A 21,240-nucleotide genomic window follows, 5' to 3' on the forward strand; every position below is an offset into this window, starting at 1 on the left:
GCAGCTGCACCCTTTGCACTCCGCCGTTGACGACATCCTTCTCCCTCCCTTCGCACAGCTGTCCGTCCGTTTCGCTCTAAAGTGTGAGGCTCGCACCGAAGAGGAACCTTATCGTTTGAATATCACGGTAAATCTCGATGATTGGAGATACGCATACCGCGTTTCGTTCGAACTACGAGTGCAACATTTCCATTCCCACACGAAGTGAAGGAAATCGCAGTGAATTCTCATTGATTCGGAATCCACGCAGGTTCATTCACTCGGTGGCGTTTTTTTCTCCGACATCTCTCTCTGAATCGATTTAAAGCGACCGATAAAGCGCAACGAGGCTTTAAAAAGGAGACACGCAAGAGAGAGAGAGAGTGAGAGAGGGGGAGGACACCGCGCGATTAAAATGCGATTAGACATGTGATGATAAATCTAGACAAGCGTGTCGTAATTCAGGTTGTACAAACGTTCGAGCGAATGACTAAGGAAAGTAACGATGTGAAAGAACGGTTAATTTTGAGGGCAAGTGCGTAAATCCAGGCTGCGCCTAGTAATTTGACGAGATCGATTCGAATCCCCCCGAGAGAAGCAAAGAGAAGGATCGGTCGACGAGGCGCGGAATAAAAGGAGAACGGGGACGATAGAAACGAGGCTTATGGAGGACGAACGGAAACGGACGACGCGTTGGAAACGGCGGCCAAAGGAAGGCGGCCTCGATGCGCCTCTACGCCGCAAGATGGCATAATACATGCGACGCTGCTTTTGACGTTCGCATATGAGTTTTTTTTGGTTCGCTCGACTTTGAAAAGCGGCAGGAAGTGATATTTCGTAGCGCGCCGCGTAGTCGAGGCACGGACGATCGAGGATGTTCGGTGAGGCGTCAGCCGCGACGCGTGCCGTTCGACTAATCGGTATTTCGATTTCGAGTACGTAGTACTTGGCCCCATAGCGAGGCGCGCACGAGGTCCCGCGATTGGCCAGTTTACGAAAACGACGATGGCTCCGTGAGGAGAGGAGAACATGGCTGCGACGCAAGCCGAGAGCCAACAAAACGATGTGAAGCTGAACGAGTCCGTGAAATGCGCACAGAAGCGTACGCAAGTCGGTGGGAATAGTGCGAGTGCCAGTGCGAAGCAGCAGCTGGATTCCGAGCCGGACGATAAAGTGTCCCGGGGCGCGGCCCAGCTGCTTAAATATGTGAATCGCGGCGGGGACACGACGGGCTACGAGATGAGTCAATACCGCGAGGACATTGGCGGACACCCTGCCGCCGGTGAGGTAAAATCGCCGCGCGACGCCGGCCAGGCGCCCCAGGAGCCTGTCGGCAAGCAGGAGGCGCACGACGTGCCCGGTCATCCCGGCCACCCGGGCCATCCGTACGCGCCAAACGTGATACGCGACTACTCGGACGAGTATAGCAACAAGTCCGGCGAGTTTGCCGCGGCCAAGTCGCTTGCCGATTATCCGACCGGCAAGCAGCTCCCGGAATACGTTGCTAAGCACGCGGACTTTTCCGGCAAGCAGCTAGACTATCATGGTAAACACTTGATGCACGAGACCGAGCGGACCCACCGGTCCGAGATGGAGGAGCACTACTCTACATCCAAGATTGAGCCGAGGCTCTACGTCAGCCCTGGCTCCGGCAACTTCTCTGGCCAGCCAAGGTTTCTCTCTAGCCAGGGTATGTCCCAGACTGCCGGTCCTACGCCTACGTTGAACCAGTTGCTGCAGGCATCTACCCCGGTTCATCGGTTTCATGGCAATTATCCTGGAATGGGACCCGAGTATCAACAGCCTTGGCCTATGCAGAGGCCACCGGTTGTACCTCCCGTTTACCCACAGCCTAGTCAGCGTCCTCCGCAGACGGTAAACAAACCGATGTATATTTTACGTAATCAATTTTCACTTAGGTTAAACCTAACGATTGACTTCGGCTCTCGATACTTTTATTCTTTGTTATTACATGTGCCTAATGTAGTCTACAAATTTTAGATCTAACTAAAAAATTATATTTGCAGATACAATTTTAATTGTTATAAATTTTTAAAATTATTAGGGTTCACCAAGATTACATACAGGGCCAGGAACACAGAGTTCTCCAACTCCCATGCAATATCAACAATATACCCAACGATATTCCTCTCCTACGAGACCTCACGCACCTTACAGTCATCATCAGGTAAATGGAATTTCTTGTTCTGTGACTTTACCTTATTGCATCATTTTAGCTGATCAAGCCATTGTTTTTACATAATATTTTTTTGCATTATTTCAGCTAAACTCTTACCCGACACAAACCAGTCATCCTTCAAACTTATATACGGAACAAAGGGGGTGGAATCAAGGTGGTCCCCCAAATCCTCCTCCACCACCAAGTAATCAGGTCACTCCATCAGGTCAGTCACCACAGCGTGCTTTGTCTCAATCTCCAGCTCCACCACCTGCTGCGTCACCACAACCACAAGCTACCAACCAGTCCCAGGTGAACATTGCTAAATTATTTACTATAATTTTAATAATTGAAATATTTCTAATACTACTGGAATATATCGGAGTTTCTGATTTTTTTATCTCTGTAAAAATACTTTTCTGATACAATATAATAATTATTCATCTAATTTACACATAAGAAAAAAAGTTTTTACAAAGTTAAAGTATTTTTTATAAAGGCAAAAGGTACAACATAATTCATGATATAAATTACTTTTTGCAATTAAACTTGAAGTAATAATGACATCATTAGCACAAGTAATTTTTTTTTTAAGATTAAAAACGATCGTACATGCAATATACATATAAACTAACTATTTATAAAAAAATGTATAAATTAAGGAATAGTTAAGAAAGTAACACATCATGTCGATTTTCAATACAGATTTTTATTTTTTTTTAGTTTACAATTTTGTAATGTAAAAGCTTTATTGAGCATTGTGAATAACTTGCATAATATATTCAAAGGTTTTAAAAATATATGCATATGTAGTAGAATATATCGATATTAGTCCATTAATATGTTACAATTAAAAGCAGATATATGCGTATATAGTTTAAAGGTATATATGTTTACAGTATATTATTCTAAAGATCGATTATTCATAGTGACATTGCATTTCTTTTTAGGCTTTCCATAATCTGCAACAGCGAGCTACAACACCAAATACTCAAGGAATTGACTCTGGGGTGAGTGTTCATATAGTATGATTAAAATTAATTTTATTTTATCTTTGAAAAGAAAGATTAAGGCGGCATTGTTGCGTTCGGCGCGTCTCCTTAGGATTCAAACAAATTTATACGTGTGTGGAAAGAAAAGCTTAAAGTATCCGGAACGTAGCAAACAAGTTTTTGCCGGTGGTTGCATAATCATCGTCGTGACAGGAATGATTGTCGTAGAGATTTCATGTGCGATTTGAATTAATTCTACTCTCTTGTCGCAGAAGTTACGCGTCTCGACATATCGTTAATGATAAAACTTGGGTCGAAATTCAATGCTGCATGCATGGTATGGGTGCGTAGAAATATATAAAAAAATCGGGACGATGGTAGTAGAGGCAATCGGCGGTGTTTCGGTACGCGAGTTTGAAAATAGAACGAAAGGCGAATTTTCCATTTTGCAAAATACTATTTGGTCACGACGGCTTCGGTACTCGTTCAAGTACTTTCTCGACGAAAAGAGCGAGCGAGAGTGAGGCGAAAGGGTGGCCCCTCGCGTGGCAGCGAGGGGATCAGGAGGCCAAGGAAGTGGTGGAGGAGAAGGAGAAGAAGCAGAAGAAGGAAAGGGAGGATGAACAAGGAACGGACGAGCGTGAGGGGAGGAAGAGAGGACGTCAGAGTAGGGATGGAGTGTACGCGACTCGGTACGAGTTCGATTAGGGCGCGAGTTGCGCGGCCGCCGGAGCCCCAGATATTAGCAACTTCCCCGCCGTGTTTCTCCTCCGTTCGCGCTCCTGTCCCTCGCCCCGGGTTACCTTCCCCACTACGCCGCGCTTACATGGGCGGGTAGAGCGAAAGAACCGTGCGGGCAACATGGATAACGCCGACGAACGTAGTGGGGTGCTATGTGAACGCGAGCGCAAAGCGCGATTGGCCGTGGTCTACGACGACGGTGGCGGCGGCGGCGGCGGTGACGGCGACGGCGATGATGATGATGATCATCCCCACTTCCGCGCGTGTGCGGCGACGTGACGTTTTGTATCGCGCTCGGCTATATTCGGTACGGTCGGATCATGCGACTGTCACTCTGCGACACGCCATCGAACTTCTTGCGCTCCCACGACGGCGGTTTCACGAATCGCAATCGCAATGTACCGTTCCGCGAAACGTAAGAACCCCGTGAACTCTCTCGCTCTGCGCAGCGACGCGGGATTATTATTGTAGGATCCGCGTGCGACGCCCCAAGTTTCCGCACGCTGTCGTTTGCGGCATTGAGCCGTCCCAAAGCGCTCGAGAGCGAGGGAGATAAAGAGAAAGAGAGAGAAAATGAGAGCGAGCGCGCGCTCCGGGATATTCACCACCGCGAGATAATATCCCACGAGATGCGCGACGAGGGGAACAGAACAACATCGTCGACCCCGTTGGCTCGGCCACCAGGGCGGGAGCGCTCGCGGATCTTTAACCGCACGAATCGTTCGCGGAGTACATGCGCTCTCGACGCCGTCGCGGCGGATACCGCCATGTTACTACAGCGTGGCTTTGCTCTACGACGTTATGAAACGACGAGGAAGGAACGCGCGGAGAGAATTTGTCGAGCGAGATCGATCTGCGAAATAACGAAAAATTTTTACGCGGCCCGATTTCACGCGAGAATTGCATTCGTTTTAACTCCAGGTGCAGAATCGAGCTCCGATAGAGAAGTGGAAAAATTAAGCCCGTATTTTATATCTTCTTTTTTTCTTCTTTTTTTTTCTTTTTTGCTTTTTGTAGATAAGAGATTTTGCGTTTGTACTGAGAAAATTGGAAAAATTATGTTTCTCTCTATTATCCTTGGATATTCGAATAAATCGCTAAAGCGGGTATAAGAGAATCGAGGAAAAATAGCTCGCGGTGGCGTAAACGGCCGTAAGCGGCAGAGACTTTATGCACGGTCACGGTATACGGTGTGTGGTCAATAAAACGTCAATGTATCGGCAACGGAGACCGGAGCGGGTCTTGCGCGACTCGCGTGGTCGGACCGCGCGTAGAAACAATGAACGAGCGGTAGCAGACGATCCAATGTATAAGCACGTCTGATGGGAACACATGGGTACTTGGTCTGCTACAGGTGATCCCACCGACGCTCTCGGGGACACCCAAGTATCAGGGAGCCGATCGTCTTACTTTTTTTTCGTAAAACAACGCGGAGAAAAAGGCGGTCTTCGCGCCGACCACTTTTGCGGCTTGAGATAGGCATCTCACGAAATCGTCGCGCTTTTTTTGACAATTGGCTCGATATCCGGACTCGTTCTTTCTCTCTCTCTCTCTCTTGCGCGCACGCCTTCTGATAAATAGACAGAGTTGAATGAACCGCGGGATTCAGTTATTGTCGCGGTCGACGGGATAATAACATTACGCCGACCGGCAGATAAAAATAATGTTACGTAACCGGAGCGCGCGAAATCGCGCGCTCTCCCGAGAACACGCGGCCAGGCAAATATATGCGCGCGTGCCCCGCGCGGCCCCCCCGCGAGCGTTATTTACGTTTTCATTCACGCACGTCTTCCCTCGCTACATATGTGTTCGTGACCGTTCCGTGAGAAAGAGAGGAAGAGATGCCGATTGGAGATCGGGGGCACTTCTCTGCACACATTCACGTGGCATATCGTCGAGGTTTCGGCGCACGTTTCTATCGAACGGATTACCTATGTCGCGCGTGATAACGTAAACACTCCGTGGACTTGGATTACAATGGAGGATTGTCGTGAATCGGGGAAACTGCCTCTACCAATTTGCGCCAACTCGAATTGGTCCACATCTCTTCGGTATCCTACTTCCAAAAAGCGGAACTTCTCGCGGTGCTTCGAGTTGAAATTCGATAACCGGACATGAGCTAGCGAACCGAAAGCGCTTAACGTTCTTAATTTTCACTCGAGCGAACAAGATCCGTTTCGAATGAAACGTACGAAAAACGGATTGACGGTTGTCCACTATTCATCGTAAAAAAATAAAAGCTTATCGGGTTCTACACATGCAAAATTTAAATTCATATTTCCGCATTTGGCACTAAATATCTAAATATCCGTCTGTTATATGCAACAATTTTACTTCGAGTCACAAAATAACTTATTTAGTATTAAATAACTCGTTTCTCATTCGTGTCAGAGATATTTTTAACGTCTTGACATTTATCGTACGTTTTTATCTGCGATTTATTCTCCTCGTCGATGCTCCGACCTAATATCCATTTTCATCGGTGCAGTTTAACTTTAATCTCAGTTTACTTATACCATTTATCTTCTTTAATTTGTAGGACTAGGCAAAAATAACAGGTAAACCGAGATTACAATTTATCTACATTGGTAAAAATGGATACGAGTAATATTAATACGTATTGTCTCCTTTCTCCCTCGTCTCTCTTTCAATTAATAAGACATAAAAAAAATTCTATTATATTTTGGCATAGAAAGAATACAGCGGGATCGGACACGAATCTCGGTGCCCAAGCTTTACTGGGGCACACGAATTCGCCGATCGAAAAGTGCCGAAGTCGTACGACGCTCACCGACCGCTTGCCGCGTCACGATCTTTGTGCTCACGCGTGCACACATGCATGTGTATGCCAATGCAAGAGTGTTAGAACACCGTATCTCCAATACGGGGGACGATCTATATACTATATGGTCGATGAATTTGACGAATAAAATTGACAACTTGATTACGGTTCTGAGCGTTCGCGCGGTCCTTCAACTACGTTTAGAGTAATGGAAAAACCACGACTAATCAAAATGGAGCAAAGTCCTAGGATCCTACTTTCGGAGGGGACTGCATCGCGTAAAACGTAGGACGTTTAACAGGAATAATATTATTAGCGAAAATAGATAGTAGAGCCTGACTATATATACGGGAATATATCGACTTCGGATAGAGTTCCCGAGACCGGAGCCAGGGCTTTTGGGAACGATTCGCTGGCGTACGGCTGCGGAGCGCACGGTCGGAAACGACCGAGAGGCGCCGAGCGCTTGCCGCGCCGTGAAAGAACGCCCTCCGACGAGCGACCAGCGCCTGCCAGCACCAACCAGCCATCCAACTAGCTTGATAGACGCGGAAATTTGTAAACGTCGAGACCCTCGACGACGAGAAGATCTCCGGATGAAAAAGCAATCGCATTCCGTCGAACCCCGGCATTTCTCCGCCGCGTTCCTATAACGTCGTCGCGAGGAGTCCCCTGACTGCGGATTATAACCTGCTTTTTGACGCGCGTAATCACGCGACACGCGCGCACGCATTCACGTAGACAAACAGACAAGCGGGGTAGGCACGGAATAAAGGGACGACGGAGACGCAACGATAACCACGTAAACTCTACGTGCCACCCCGACGTTCCACCAGTCTCGATACCGTGACGCTGAGTTCTTTGGTAGACTTATCGACACAACATGCGACACTTGAGGAGAACGAGGTGGCACGCACACGGCGGTAAAACGACGGCGTTGGCGGAATAAAAAAGCGAGAGAGAGAGAGAGAGAGAGTTAGAGCGCAAACGGAGTGAGCGCGCGCGTCCTCCGACGCGCGGAAGGGGTGGGGAGGGGGACGGCACAACCAGGAACGAATACAACCAGGAATATAATGCTCGTGTTAACCGGTACGCCAACGGCAACGATAAATTCTCTCGTTCGCGACGTTCCCGAGGGAAGCTCTCTCCGAGAGAGAACGTACTCTATGCGTATGTCGTGCGTTATTCCGCGCGATTCGACAAACATGTGAAAGCGCTACTCCGCACGGTGGCAAAATACGTTTCTCTTATTGTTTCTCTCTGTCTCGCACTCTTTCTCTCTCCGCCTCCGGTTGCTACTCGTCGTGCTTTAAGTGGAGAGCCGGGTAACGCCTCTCCTTCGATCTCTCGCGTCATGCCGAGAGTCCTTGTGCCGCCGGACGGCCTATGTACCGTACATTCGCTCGTACGCCCGAGGAAGTGTTTAATCGCCATCCACACGGACCAACTGTACGCGGCCTGGTAGGTGTAATGATGTGCCTGAATTTTCTTTCGTTCCTCTTGGCCTCGCTCCGCTCCCTTCGCCTCCTCATGCTATCTTCGTCTCTCTTCTTCGCTCTTTTTCTCTCTCTCTTTCTCAGCTTCGCTCTATCTCTGTCTCTCTTTCCGTTTCTACGCCTATCCTTGTCTCCGTTCCACTCTCTTTCTCCTTTCCTCCATTCGCCCGTCCCCGTCGCCCCTTCCCTATCCTGAATACACGCATAGACGCGCGCGCGATTGCGCCACGCGCGTGTATTTCACGCACACGCAGCGACCGCCGCTTACGCCTGTGCCGATGCGCGCCGCTCGTTGTGTGACGGACGACCCGTACGAAGTGCGTGTACACGCGGGCACATGCACATGCACACACCGATTTCGACTGTGGGTTTGTGTTGCGCGGCTCCGTGGACTGTGGCCGAGAACGACGCCGCGTGCCATCGCGTTGCGACGACAACGACGGCAACGATCGCGGGCAGGATCGTTCCGCCTTGTACCGCTCGCCAACCGCGCGGGGATAGCGTGTGACACGGGAACAAGCATTTGTGCGCGAGTATACTAACTGCCGCGCGCGCGGACTCGAATAACATGGGCGACATCGCCGTTGCTGGGCCCTCGCTTCGCTTCGCGCCGCTTCGGACGGCCGTCGTCGTCATCGTCGCCGTCGCCGTTCTCGTCGTATCGACGTCGATTGATTTTTGAGACGAGGAACACGCGAACGTGCGCCGCTCCAACACCACCGTTCGACCGCGCGAGAGCACGCCCGACGACGTCGAATCGCCGCGTCGTCCGTGGCCACGAAGGCGGCGCGAATCGCGTTATAAACCACCGCCGACGTATATCGAAGAGGTGAGCTCACCGCGTGTAGCCACCGCTCGTCAACTCGATTCCTCGTACAGCTAGAACTTGATTAGTTGATTAGTGGTCTTCACGGATCTCACCCGACTCGGGTGTCCTCGCCGATCCCAGTGTGTGTGCGCTCTGTGCGGATTGCGATTGGAAACTGTTTACATCGGGAACGCATTCCGTATCTTGTATTTTTATCGAGTGTTTGTGCTATTGCGGTGACTGAATATTTTTATGATGGTTCTACAGCGAACATTCACTATTGTGCTGACCTACTTCAAAAAACTACAACTGATATTTATAGACTAATCGCACAATGTATGAATTTGGGATAGTTGTGTGAAAAGTTATATTTATAAGATGTATCTTCTTATCAGCTGTTTGAATTTGCTGCCTCTACATAGTTTATTCGGTATATAATTAATTTTAATAAGACTGCGAAATTAAAATCAAATAAGATTCAGCTTGCACTAAACTTTCTCATGTTTGATCGCTCTTTTGCATTTGTATTATGTGTTATTTTTCTTTTATTTCCCAGTAATTTCTTTTCTGTAACAAATTTTTATTCTGTTATTTAATTTGGATTGCAGGAATTATCAGGACAGAATAGTAACGACAGTTCGAATGGACCAGCTTGCCCAGGAACACCAAATTCTCAGGGGATGAGACCTACCCCGTCACCTACAGGATCCACAGGTTCTCGCTCGATGTCCCCTGCTGTTGGTCGGTCTTTTTTACGTCTGTCTCTCTTTTCACTCGCATTTATAGTTAATAGAATTTATAATTACTCTATGCAGAACATCTCAGTATTCTTTCGATCTCATTCTTGAATAAATTTAAAGTTAATTCTTTTTTAGAAATCAAGTTTTATCTTGCGCTAATTTTTTTAACATATCTGGGATGTCCTTCATAGCACGTTTAATGTATTAAAATAAATTACGTTTGTTTTTTCTTTCTTAATAATATTAAAAAAATATAACTTGAGCCTTATAGAAATTTGTTTGCATCTTTCTTTCTTTTTCTCTTGTATTACGTGATGTTGGAGTATCCATGTAAAAATTAATTTTTTTATATACAGGCCAACAAAACGTTCAGATGCCTCCACGTCCGTCGAGTAGCCAGTCGGATGGTAGTGGACCAGCACCACGCATGAGTCACTCTCCTATGACCACTCAAGGTATTAATTTTGTTTCTTTTTTTACGATTTAGTTTTTGTGGAATTTATTTATAAGTTATATAAAGTCAATTTTACTAATATAAAATTTTGATTTATTTTAGGAGCATACCAACAACCATTGGGTCCTTCCCCACACATGCATAGCTACAAAATGAACAGCACTGGTCCTGGTGTAGTGCAACCAGGACCTGGTTCGACGGCTCTCGGTGGAATTAGCCCAATGGGTGGTGGGATGGGCTATGCAGCTGGTGGAGCAGCTGCGGGTCAGCCTGGAGGTTATCATGCACAATCTACGTATCCACCTCCGCGTCCTCACATGCAATTTCCACAGGGGTATCCAACCCCTGCAAACTCGCAACCACCACCCAATAATCAGTATCAGCCTCCCAACAGACCCAATAACTTGGTACAATATCCACCGTACACGGTAATAAACATTTAATTTAATCAACAACGCATAACAATGATTTATTTCTCATCGTTATATTGATCGATTTTAACGTTGTTTATTGTCTTTCAGCATAAAATGGGCTTTAATAGCGTACCGCCGGGAATGCCACCGAGTCCAGGACCACCCCAGGTTTACGGTGCTGGTGGAACAACCGCGATGGTACCACCGGGTGCTCCAGGAGTGCCTGTTATCGGTAATATGGGACCTCCAGCAAGTTCCATGGGTCCACCACCACCGTCTCCTAATCACATAAGTAACCAGCCACCACCGCCTACCAGCTCGGCGGTACCACACTTACATACACCGGCAGCCACGCCGCCTCTTAATCACGAAGGCAGTCCCATGCCACCGCCGAGTACAACACCGAATTCACATCCCGCGTCAGCACCGACTCCTACCAGCCACAATTCCGCAGATCTCGCAGCTGAAACTTCCAACGACAGCGGTATAACCACGACCGCTTCAGGTGAGTGGAAATCTCTTATAATAAAAAGATAAATTATACATTTTTATCAATGTGCAAATAAATAATGAAATTGCATATTTTATTCGTAGGTACGTCAGCTATAAATGTCATATCTACTTCAAGTGGTACTGTGACGTCTGTAATAACAACAGGTCCAGACGGAACGTCTCTAGATGAAGGTTCGCAGCAATCAACGTTATCTAACGCATCAGCTGGTAAGTATTGTCTGTAGATATGTTCTGTTTCATGATTTAATCTCATGAAATTTTAACGCAATATGAGAATCACTAGTGCAATTATTTTAACCAAATGTATTATAAATAGCCTCTGGTGAAGATCCAGCGTTTACACCAAAAGTGCGGAAGGAGATGATGGGAGGATACCACAGTCATCCTGCGACACCGCAAAGCACTGTTCCGTCTCCTGGCGCTGCTAGCATTAATTCGATTCACGAAGAATATTCCGATATGAACAGTCCTGGTTGGCCGCGTACTCCTGCTAGTCCCGTACGTATATTCTACCTGCATGCACTTTTATACGTGATACACATCTTAATGTGCTAAATTAGCAGTTAACTGATTACTTCAGATCAAGTTCGAATGCAATGTATTTACTTGCATTTTCAATATTTTAATATTTTACAGGTGTTTAACAGTCATGTGCCTCAAGACCCGTACAGATCTAAGGTTATTGTTTTTCACTATAAATATTATTGTCGAGATATTCCCTTTTTTGCACTCCATGCTTTAGATATTTTTATTCTACACTAACATTTCTTGCTTGGCACATATACATATTAATCTCGCAAATCATATGTCATATTATTATCCACAAAAATATAGCGTATGTATTTATTATTTTAATCTAATTTGTAATTTGCTTATTAATATTTTAAAATCATTATTTAATAATACTAACGTAACATTTTTTTTGGTCAGACGACTGCGATAGCACACAATAATTAACTCTTTGTAAGATTGCAAAGAAATTATGATATAACCCACGCTTTAATAAGTAATATAGTGATATAATCCCCTACAAATATTACCATAGATTATTATACAATTTTTGCAGCAACTCGATAATATAATATCACGTTAATGATTTATCGAGACTATATACATACATCGATGTGGTTACTTTTTGCACTCGATATTTTATAAATTTAATTTTTTATTTTGTTTCTCTATTTGCATAATAATAAATGTATTAATAATTACTGCATGCATCACGTTATTAGACTATATATAACGGATTACTCTAGTACATTTAATTTTTAATAAATTATAATAAAATTTTATAAGTGTATTAAAAAAAAGTCTTCTAAATTAAAAAAAAAAAATTATTTTCTATGAACAATCTATGGATTGTATGTAGACTTGATATGAATATATGTTTTATTAATAGTAACAAAGTATAAAACAATTGTATTTAAGAAATGATTGCAATGCTATGAAGAAAGAATACCCATATTCAGACTTATATATATATAAACATATATATATGCATGTTAGATAATGGTTACAATTGGGATTACGTTTGCAGCTTTGCAAGAATAATAATTGTTTTATGTTTCAACTAGATTAATGATATATAATGAGACATTTTAAATATGTCAAATTTACGTATACTAATTTTACATGAGATTTTTTTTAGAGTGTGTTAAAATAGCGTAATTGTGCGACTTTCAGAAGACAGATAGTCTGGCAAAGTTATACGAAATGGATGACTCGATAGAGCGACGAACCTGGCTAGACAAGCTGGTCAACTTCATGGAAGAACGAAGATCACCGATTACTAGTTGTCCTACCATCTCCAAGAACCCCCTCGATCTATTTCGGCTTTACCTCTACGTGAAGGAGAGGGGGGGCTTCATGGAGGTATGCAAGGTGCAGTGTAGTTCCATCTAGCCCTTGGTGTCTTACATAGTTTTTGTATTGTTTTTATGTATTTTGACATTCTTTATATTTGCTCCGCACACTATATTTTTGAGGTGTCTTATATCGATTATTTTTTGTTATCTGTGCTCGATGAGTTAATCTTTTTCAAATTTGCATTGAGCATGTGATAAAATTGTGATGATTTATTGAAATCGAGATTGAAAATTGCAATAATTTACATCGGGGAACACCTCAGAATACGCTTTGTTTTTACATCTACGTTGAATTGTGCATGATGTACGTATAGTTGTATTTTTTTTTTTTTTTTTTGCTATTAGTATCCTTTTCTCATAATCTGTGTCTGAACATTGGGGAAAAAAAAAAGAAAGGCTTAACATATCTTTTCTTGAAGTAGTTGTTCAACAGTCGAATATGGAAACCCTGATCTACAAACCTTGGTGCTATATGGAATTATTCTAATAGTCACTCAACGAAGATAAACTTTTAATGTCGAAATATTACAATAACGGTAATTCGTTCCGATTGTACTCTGTATTTCTCTTGTTTTTATTTATTTTTTTATTTCATATTTGCATGCGTTTAGAGACTTCGCCGATTCATATCAATTTTTTGAGGCGACCTCAGGCCATAGAACGACGGCGATGCCTTTTGTATTATTACGTTTATCTATTTCTTTTGGACATGCAGATCTTTTTGTCTGTGTTTGAATTTCGACGTGCAAATACTCTTTCGCGAACGTAGTAAAGAACGCGTCTGCGTAATTTCCTTCTGTAGGTGACAAAAAACAAGACGTGGAAGGATATAGCCGGGCTGTTAGGCATCGGTGCCAGTAGTAGTGCTGCTTATACTTTGCGCAAGCACTATACGAAACACTTATTGGCATATGAGTGTCACTTCGATCGTGGAGGTGTGGATCCGCAACCTATTATCAATCAGGTCGAGGCAGGCTCGAAAAAGAAAGGAACCAAAGGAACTGCTTCCGTACCATCGCCGGGTACGAAATTATTACATATACATATAATTTTATTTCTTTGAAATTTTTTAGGAACTCTTGTTTGATAAAAAAATATATTATTTGATCTTGTAGGTTCTTCCAATTCTCAAGACTCCTTTCCCGCTGCTGGATCAAGTAACACTTCCATGGATGGTTATGGAAGCTATCAGGGTAGTTATGCAGGCGGCACACCTGGTGGTCCATCATCAGAGTACACGCCACCTCCACCTAGACCACCCAGTCAAAGCAGCGCACCCTCCGCCCATCAAGGTATGTTTTATCAAATATATTTATTTGCATTTCAAAAATAAGTATTATTAAGAATTTTATGACGAACATTTTGTTTTTAAAGGTATACAACAGGGTAGTTACCAGAACACAGGCTCTTATCAGAACTATCCACAAGAACAGTACATTCGGCCACAGGGAAACGCACTGTCTCAACAAGGAGAGTTCAATCAACCGTACTCACCTAGATCACATTATCCTCCATATGTACCGGATGTTGACAGGTAAGAAATATCGTACTTATGTTTTGTCATATATTGTGGAAAAAAACATTTAAATAATTTCGACGTGTACAGGGGATACCCGGGTGGTAACATGCCACCGAGCAATGCTACTGGACAAGACATGTACAATAGATACGCTAGCGGTCAACAAGGTCCCGCTAGCTATCCCACGGGAACGCCTCCTAATGCGCGAACTAATAACTATCCGTCGGGACCGCAGGCTCATCCAGCTACTGTACAACAGCAAACAGCGACTAGCCAACCTTCCTCGCCCTCGCAACCGCCGACTGTATCGTCATACTCGTGTCCGCAAGATTACTATCGACAAGAACAAGTAATATTCGATAAATTTATATTAATAGCTTTATAATTATGTTTTATGTTATTCTGTGTTCGTAATTAATACTTTTATTTTATTTTTTTTTTGTTTAAATTATTTTTTGTAATTTAAAAACTTTTGATATATAAAGCAGCAAAGTTAACAATCTTTTAATATTTATCATCGCATTACAGAGTGGATATGGAGCGCCCGGTGGAACTCAAATATACACTGGGACCGCATCGGCTAACAAAAACATGCCACCACCTCCCCCGGGACCCACTCAGCCTAGACGCCATCCAGATTTTGCCAAAGACCAACAATATCCCCAATATAATCAACAACGACCGGCTTATCCAGGTGAGAGATTTTAACAATTAAAAAAAACTATACGCGCGTTATTACATTTGAGGACATTAGTTAATTATAATAATTTTTTTATGATAATTATAATTGAGTGATCTACAGCCGACGGCATGTGTCAAATTACTTAATACTACATTACATCAATTTTTTATATTAGAATAATCACATATCATTATTTTAAGATAAGTATTGCATGTTAAATAAGAGTGTTATTTTAATTACGATTAATTCCAAGAACATTTTTTTATTGCAGCATGGCCAAATACAACTAATCAGTACAATAGTAATAGTGGAAACAACAGGGTTCAATACCCAAGCCAGCCGGCGCCGTCGCCATCTCAACAACCGCAACCGCCACAACCGCAACAAGGATCCCAAGTCGTCACCGCTGCTCCGACTGCTCCAGCAGTCGGTACTATGGCTAGTACTCAACAATGGGCTACCCAACAACCGAACAGGTCTTCGTCTCAACCGTCTTTGAACGCTATAGCGCATCCACCACCACCGTGGGATCATCGTTACACAAATCAACCGTCCCCTTTGTATCCAACGCCCGGAAGTCATCAGGTATGTGACCAATATTTCGATTAGTAATATTTTTTTACATGTTGTAAAATTATTTTACACGGGAAAAATTTGTTAATTTTATAATAAAAAGCGTAATAAAATTTATAATATTTACTGTTAACGTAGCACATTATATATTATTTTTTAATTAGTTTTTATTTTCCAATGATGAAAGCAATGTATATTTTGTAATGTTACTTTAATTGAAATTTTTTTTACACAAATAATACATTATCATATTTTTGGGCAGACTCAACTTGGAGTGAATCCTATGATCAGTCAGCAACCGACGTCAAAAAGAGAAATGACATTCCCTCCTGACAGCGTAGAAGCGATTACACCTCTTTTGTACAAGCGACGAAAATTGGCGCGCGCTGACGTAGCGCCAGTAGAAGCTTGGCGCATCATGATGGCTTTAAGATCGGGTCTGCTGGCTGAGAGCTGCTGGGCCCTCGATGTATTAAACATTTTGTTATTTGATGATTCTTCTGTGAGTATATTTTCTATTACAATTAAAAAATAAACTAATTCTATAAAAAATTAAAAAGAAATATATAACAAATGTGTAAAAAAAAAAAATTTTTTAATCTAACGTTAAATTAAATAAATATAAATCAATTATTAAGGATACCTGAATTTTTTGTTTAATAGGTAAGTTATTTCGGATTAACACACCTGCCCGGACTGCTAGACGTTCTGCTGGAACACTTCTCGCGTTCTCTCTCTGACATGTTCGAATCATGTGTAAACGACGACGATCGCTATTGCCAGGCTGCAGATGGTCCGGAGGTAGATCTCGGTGCGGTGACACGCCCAATTGATTCCGAAGATCGGACGAAATTATTGTCGACATCGAATTATACGTATCTGTCGAGGAGAGGTCGCCCGGTCAAAATCGTTCCTCGGGACGACGATCTATTTGTGTTGGACACGCGGAGGCCTTGGGATCATGAAGAGTGCGAATCGGAAGCCGAGCCGTGGCAAGTTGACGCAAACGCAACAAAATACATCGTCACGTGTTTTCAGTCTGAAGTAGGCTCGGTGCCTTTCGCCCGTTTGCTAAGGGACGAGAAACCGCCACTGTTGCAGAAGGAAGTCGACAGTACGGATTTGAAAGACGAAGCCAAAGCTGATAGCGTCGGTGGTGTCCACGAAACATTGGATTTTACCCACAAGTCTAGCGAACTTGGCGACAAGTTATCTAGTAAAGATAGTGGCGAGCGTAAACAGCAGCAACAACTAGACAAGAAAAAGAAGACTCTCAGTGACGTGCTGTCGAGGATCAAGAAAGAACCCGTAGAAATGAATGATCTCACGAGGGAACTGTTTAAGAAAAAGAACGACGGCTTTAAGAAGGATTGCGACAGCGAAGTGACGAAAGCAAACAACAATATAGGTGAGCACTTTGGCAGTGATGTGTCAAAGAACGACGAGGACTCGTTGCCGACGCAAAATGGACTGAATGAAACGACAACGACGGCAACAGCGACAGCCACAGTGACATCAGGCAATATCGACAACACTTTAGACAAAACTGAGATCAAGACAGAAACGCCAGAAGAACAAGAAGTAGGAACGACCAGAGACGACAAGGAGGGACCAAGATTAAAAATAAGAGATCCGGCGGGAACGCTGAAACGACGGAGGATAAGCGACTACGAGGACGAGAGCTACTCGAGAGACGAAGCGAGTCTCTATCTAGTAACAGAGACACAGGATAATTTGGCCCGTCGTTGCGTATGCCTGTCGACAATCTTGAGGAATCTCACCTTCATCCCCGGCAACGAGGCGGAATTCGCGAAGAACGTTACGTTCCTCAGTTTACTTGGCAAATTGTTGCTGCTACACCACGAACATCCGATACGGGCGCAGAAGACGCGTAATTACGATCGCGAGGAGGACGCGGATTTTGCGGACTCGTGTAGCAGTCTTCAGGGCGAGGGCGAGTGGTGGTGGGATTTCCTTCATCATGTGAGGGAGAACGTTCTCGTTATGGCCGCCAATATATCTGGCCATATGGATCTGAGCCAGCATCCGGAGGAGATATCACGGCCGGTACTTGACGGCCTCTTGCATTGGGCCGTATGCCCGGCCGCACACGGTCAAGATCCCTTCCCGACGGTCGGCCCGAACTCCTCGCTGTCGCCGCAAAGACTTGCGCTCGAAGCATTATGCAAGTTATGCGTGACCGAATGCAACGTTGACTTGGTAGTGGCGACGCCCCCGTACTCACGCCTACAGAGACTATGCTCGGTGCTGACCAGGCTCCTCTGCCGCAGCGAAGAACAGGTGTTGCGCGAGTTTGGCGTGAATCTGTTGCACTTCCTATCGGCCGCAGATAGCGGCGTCGCGCGCACCATCGCCCTACAGACGCCGTGTGTCGCGCTGCTCGTCGCGTTTATCGAGCAGGCCGAGTCAAGTGCACTCGGCGTCGCTAATCAGCATGGTCTCGCGGCTCTACGTGAAAATCCCGAATCGATGGGCACCAGCCTCGACATGTTGCGACGTGCGGCCGGTACGCTTCTTAACCTCGCCAGGCATCCGGATAACCGAACTCTCCTTCTGCAACACGAATCCCGTCTACTCGCCTTGGTGATGAGCCAGATCCTGGATCAACAAGTCGCCGCAATAGTCGCGCGTGTATTGTTTCAGTGTTCGAGGGGCACGTAACTCTGTCGTTGGTCGAGACACTATTACACGATTCGTGCGGATATGTTAACAGTGCCGACGATGACGACGACGATGATGAGTAAACGCACGCAATAGCGACGATAATGCAGTTGCACGACAACGCACGGACGACTGTAGTGTGTTAAAAAGAACGGGACATGTACGGGGAGAGCGGGAGATTTTTAGACGGATACATGTGACAGAAAGACGAGGAAGAGTGAGAGACACGCGCGACGTGATAGAGAGAAGTGCACGAGTGAAGGAACAAAAGTGCTGATGATGAAAAGCCATGGCAGCGCAGTTGTAGTTTTATATCGATTAAACAGGAAGTAAGAAAGTTTAATTATTGGTGTTAGCGTGTAGGTATACCCGATGCGATCTCCGCCCGTCGGTATACCTTCCCCTTCGATGAATTGGAATAATATCGATAGTGTAAGATATTTCATAGTTAATGAAAGAAAAAAAAAATGGTATACACACATAGAGAGACACACGGATTAACATACGGACATTTACAATATACATCTATACTTTCAAAATATGTAGACGACACGGATTCACACATAAGACATGTGACGTAATACAGATACAGGTCACACACGCACATCTACACATACACTCATACATACATACACACAAACACATGCATACGCAGTAAAAAATAAAACGGACTTTCAAGAGACAACGGTCAGCTGCATAATAATATATATACCAAGAATCATGTCGGCGAACCTTAATGGTGCGATGTGGAATGATATATCGGATGATATATATAAATATTAAACGATAATATAATGCAAATTTTTATATTTGCATGTTTTGTGCTGTAATTAGCGAGTAATTAAGATATTTTGTAGATAACACACTTCCATTTGAATCTTATTCGATTTTCGTGCTGCGGCTACGGTGGCGCAAATATATGTTTGCGGCTGCAAAGCCGCAAGAAGTCTCGATTTTAGAAGCACAGGCAGAAACTAGAACTGAAGAAAGACATTGCTAGAAGAGAAAAAAAAATAATATACGTGTGATAAAGCCGCTGATTGAGAGGGAAGAATAGCAGAAAGAAAGAAAGCGTGAGAGCGAGAGGAAAAGAAGGAGCGAGGAAGCGTGCATGCGTGCGTACATGTTTATGTATTTGTGTATTGCGTGCATGCATGTATGTATCTATGTATGTATATGTATGTATGATGAAACCTGTAGGGAGAAAGAAAGAAAGAAAAAAAAAAAAATAAAAGGGAAAGAAATAGACAGGAAAGCGGAGATGAAAGAAAAGAAAGAAAATGAGAAAATGGTGAGATAGAATGTAGGGGGACAGAGATACTGCAGCCCTCTTTTATTCTGAAATTATCCTGACTGGACTGTCACTCTATTCTAGACTTCCCCTTCGGTACTCTTACACTAATAACGAAATGCCGTTGTATGTTCCACGCGCACTGGTTTCATTTGCTTTTCCCCATTGTACGTAACGCAGCAAAGTTACTACCAGTAAAACGGAAACGAGAAAAGATTTCCAATTTTCCAAGGGAAAAAGACAGCTGTTCCAGAATAGAGAGGAGATTCAGAGTAAAGCAGGTCTATGAAGCACATGTCCGCCTTTATATAAGTGCGCGCGAGAGATGCATGCATGTGTGCGTGTTTAATATATCGCGCGAGTGCGATATACGTGCATACGATGCTTCGAAAAACGGAGGATCTATAATTGCGCGTATTAATATAAAAAAAAAAAAATGATTTAGAGAGAAGAGAAATGCGTGCATGTGTGTGCATGTATGAATGCACGGATGATGGGGGTGCCGGTAGAAAAGGGGGTGGGGACAGTGTCTGTGAAAAGAGAAAGAACACAAATATAGCTTGCGAAACTAAGGTAACTGATTAATTTAAGTAGTTATTTAAATTACAGTTTAATTTTACAGTAATTACCTAAATTCACATAGGAGATTTTTCAGTTTCAATAATTGTTTCCTTTTTTTTTCTTTTCAATGGCTTTTTTTCGAAGAGGGATTTGAAAGTAGCGAAACTACTACTAACTGCAGTCTTTTTGGAATAAACGTATTTATAAACGTAATTAAACGCCGTTGTGATAACAAAAAAAAAAAAAAGAAAATATAAAGAAAAAAGGACGAAGAGGCGGAAAATAAGAAAACCATCATTGTAGAAGCAGATGAAACCGATTTTGGGCGATAATGTAGAAACGAATATATTAAAAAGATAAAACAAGAGGATTTTTAAATTTAAGCTCGATCGTGCCATTAAACGATTCTAATGGGAATATATTTATAACCAAGATTTTATGCTTTTTCAAAGCGCGCATATACGTTATTGTAAAACTAACAAATACCGATTGTCAGCTTGCACATATTTTGACGATTCTTACGATACATACATGTAATTGTAAACTCCCACTCTCACGAACATTTACACAGCAGTTGCAAGGAAGAGAGAGATAGAGAAAGAGACGCATTCAAACTCGTCGTCGCACACCTTCCACTGGTATACTTCCTCGTTTCGTAGAGAGAATGAATTTAAGAGAGATGGAATGAAACGATTTAGTTTTCACATACGACGTGTAGACGTTTAAAACGACTCGAATTCATGCGAAGAGATACGATATAGAAGCGTGTTGAGATAAGTTAAACAGAACACTTTCCCTGGTCCCAGCTTCTCCCCGACCCCAAAGTATCCTATTCTATAGATATCTAAATACATGTAGTTCTTAAATTATTTACTTTAGTTCGAGTGGAGATGCCTGTAAGTGTAATTTACTAAGACTTTTTGTAAATAAATTATGAAATAAACTAGACGTACTTTATCCAAGACGAAGA

At 43.6% G+C, this 21,240-nt stretch overlaps 1 protein-coding gene across 5 annotated transcripts; it reads left to right on the top strand.

Annotated features, from left to right (window-relative positions):
* Positions 1-785: 785 nt before the first annotated feature.
* On the top strand, positions 786-19,721 carry Osa (trithorax group protein osa). 5 transcript variants are annotated; one of them, XM_070671107.1, is made up of 20 exons: positions 787-1,854; positions 2,045-2,167; positions 2,264-2,470; positions 3,109-3,168; positions 9,586-9,733; positions 10,074-10,172; positions 10,274-10,599; positions 10,693-11,089; positions 11,179-11,304; positions 11,414-11,595; positions 11,734-11,775; positions 12,781-12,969; positions 13,765-13,984; positions 14,078-14,254; positions 14,337-14,496; positions 14,569-14,830; positions 15,010-15,175; positions 15,435-15,748; positions 15,999-16,238; positions 16,400-19,721. In XM_070671107.1, exons 1-20 carry the CDS (start codon positions 1,009-1,011, stop codon positions 18,416-18,418), a joined length of 6,303 nt encoding a protein of 2,100 aa, XP_070527208.1. In that variant the 5' UTR covers positions 787-1,008; the 3' UTR covers positions 18,419-19,721. The 5 variants fall into 5 exon arrangements, with proteins under 5 accessions (XP_070527223.1, XP_070527208.1, XP_070527198.1 ...); XM_070671097.1 differs by having other exon boundaries at positions 788-1,854; positions 12,781-12,978; XM_070671114.1 differs by having other exon boundaries at positions 791-1,854; positions 9,586-9,718; positions 12,781-12,978.
* The last annotated feature ends 1,519 nt before the right edge of the window (positions 19,722-21,240 follow it).

This window comes from Cardiocondyla obscurior, linkage group LG02, assembly GCF_019399895.1.
Source record: "Cardiocondyla obscurior isolate alpha-2009 linkage group LG02, Cobs3.1, whole genome shotgun sequence".
In the NCBI taxonomy this organism is placed as follows: Eukaryota; Metazoa; Arthropoda; class Insecta; order Hymenoptera; family Formicidae; genus Cardiocondyla; species Cardiocondyla obscurior.

Bases quoted from the DNA above. Each gene is read 5' to 3' on its own strand.
- Osa (XM_070671097.1), top strand. From the start codon at position 1,009: ATGGCTGCGACGCAAGCCGAGAGCCAACAAAACGATGTGAAGCTGAAC. The intron at 1,855-2,044 runs GTAAACAAACCG...TAAAATTATTAG, and splicing joins GTCAGCGTCCTCCGCAGACG to GGTTCACCAAGATTACATAC. The intron at 13,985-14,077 runs GTACGAAATTAT...TTGATCTTGTAG, and splicing joins TGCTTCCGTACCATCGCCGG to GTTCTTCCAATTCTCAAGAC.